Source organism: Penaeus vannamei, chromosome 15, assembly GCF_042767895.1.
Source record: "Penaeus vannamei isolate JL-2024 chromosome 15, ASM4276789v1, whole genome shotgun sequence".
Lineage (NCBI taxonomy): Eukaryota > Metazoa > Arthropoda > Malacostraca > Decapoda > Penaeidae > Penaeus > Penaeus vannamei.
The window spans coordinates 39,728,634-39,731,133 of record NC_091563.1 but is presented as its reverse complement, the minus strand read 5'-3'; the positions used below and the strand labels follow the sequence as shown (position 1 = coordinate 39,731,133).

The 2,500-nt window shown below is 38.8% G+C and overlaps 1 protein-coding gene across 1 annotated transcript in view; it reads right to left on the bottom strand.

Moving 5' to 3' along the window:
- The window catches only part of LOC113800358 (glutamate receptor ionotropic, delta-2-like), a 17,142-nt gene that overhangs the window by 14,377 nt on the left and 265 nt on the right, over positions 1 to 2,500 (bottom strand). Inside the window, exon 2 of the mRNA XM_070130245.1 lies at positions 364 to 630. Coding sequence (XP_069986346.1) covers positions 364 to 630 — 267 coding nt within the window. The remainder of the gene's footprint in view (positions 1 to 363; positions 631 to 2,500) is intronic.

Genomic DNA, 2,500 nt, shown 5'->3' with positions numbered 1-2,500 from the left:
TATGACAAGACAACATTAACTGCATCAGGTACAGGTTAAACAAGGTCACGATACCACACAAAAGGTACATGACAACATAACATACCATCCTAAAGATCCTGAATATAAAATGAACAAACAAATGAATATACGAATAAAGGAATGAATAAGAAGTAAATGAATATATTGATAATCAAATATTTAAATAAATATATAAATACACAAATAAATAAATGGATATACGAATAAAGGAATGTATAAGAAGTAAATGAATCGATGTATAAGCAAATCCTTAAATAAATGAAAAAATACAGGAATAAATAAAAGCGTATATAAACAAATATACAAACAATATAACAAAACTCGTAAAGAAAAAATATTTACGTAAAGTTTAGACTCCTCTTCAGGGCCTCCATGATGCTGACATCGATGCCAGACGTAGGACGAAGCCGCCGTTCTCCACCCTCCTCGCCCTCCACCTCCTCCTCGCCCTCCACCTCCTCCACCCCGAAGAAGGGCCAGTTGTCATTGGCCGCCACGACGAGTTCCCTCCCGCCGAAGTCCCTGTAGAGGTCCTCGAAGGGCGTGAAGGAGGAGGGGGTGGTGGGCGGGGCGGCGGTCTCGGTGTTCCAAGTACCCGCTCGGTGAAGTCTGGTAGGTGGGGTGGTGGGGGTGGTGGTGGGTGGGGGGTGGGGGGTAGAGGGATGTGGAAGAGGGATGGAGGGAGGGAGAGGGATGGGAGGGAGAGGGACGGAGAGGGAGAGAAGGAGGGAGAGGGATGGGAGGGAGGAAGAGGGGGGGAGAAAGGGAGGAGGATGGGGGGGAGGAGAGAGGGATGGAGGAGGATGGCGAGGGAGGGAAGGAGGGGGGAGGGAGGGAGGGAGGGAGAAGGAGAGAGGGAGGGATGGGAGGGAAATAGGAAGGAGGGAGAGAAGAAGCAGAGGGAGAGGGAAGGAAGAAGGAGAGAAGGAGAGAGGGAGAAGGTGGAGCATGAGGAAGGCGGGGAGAGAGAAGAGGGTAGGAATGGTGGAAGAGAGAAGGAGAGGGAAGGGAATGGAAAGGAGAGGGAGAGTGGAGGGAAGGATGTGAGGAGGAGAAAGAGGAATGGGCGAGAGAGATGGAGGAGGGAAGGATAGGAGGAAGAGAGATAGAAAGAGCAGAAAGATGCGGGGAGACAGAAAAGGAGGAAAAGAAATGTAGGAAAAGGAGAGGAGGAAGAAAAAATGGGATAAAAGAGACAGAATAAGGTGGAACGATGTAGATAGGAAGGAATAAGGGAGAGAAAGGGAGAAGGGAGACACGAAGGAAAGAATGAAAGGATAAGGAAAGAGGGATAGAAAGTAAAAGGAAGAAAAATGTGGAATGGAGGAGATAACGAAGGAGGGAAGATTAGAGAAGGAGAGAGGGATAAAGAGAGACAGATTAATAAATAAATAAATAGACAGATAGCGAACGAAAATGGAAGAGAAAAATTAAGAGAAAGAAAAAAGGAAGGAGAAATAGAAAGAAAAACAAAAAGACAAACAAGAAAAAATTCAAAGCGACAAAGATAGATAGATAAATAGATAAAAAGAGTGAGAACGAGAAAGGGAGAGAAAAATCAATAAAAAAAAGAACAAGAGAAAAAGAACAAGAAATAGAAAAAAAACAGTAAAAAAACACGACCCAAGAATATAAATACATACACAGACATACAGACACACCAAACAGACATTCTTTTTTCACAATCGACCAGAGAAACGCTCATGCATACAGATGTACTAAAAAATATTCTTTATCAACTATATGTCAAAACATTAATTGCTCACAATTTCTATATCAATTACATCTCAAAGCACAAACTGCTTACAATGTTTATACCAATTTTATTTCAAAATAGAAACTGTTCTTTATTTCTGTATCTCAAAACACAAACTGCTTACAATGTCTATGCCAATTATATCTCAAAATACGAACAGCTCACAATTTTTTAATCAATTATATCTCAAAACATAAACTGATTACAACGTCTATCTTAATTATATCTCAAAATACACATTATTCACAATGTCTATATCAGTTACATCTCAAAACACAAACTGCTTGCAATTTCTATATAATTATATCTCAAACTCAAATTGCTCACAATTTCTAAATTAATTATATCTTAAAATAGCTCACAATATCTATCTCAATTTTATCTCAAAACAGCTCACAATATCTATCTCAATTATATCTAAAAAAAACTCACAATACCTATCTCAATTATATATCCAAACAGCTCACAATATCTATCTCAATTTTAACTCAGAACAGGTCACAACATCTATCTCAATTATATAAAACAGCTCTCAATATATCTCAATTATATCTCAAATCAACTTACAATATCTATCTCAATTACATCTCAAAACAACTCACAATATCTATCTCAATTATATCTCAAAACAGATCACAATATCTATCTCAATTATATCACAAAACAGTTTACAATATCTATCTCAATTATATCTCAAAACAGCTCGCAATATCTATCTCAATT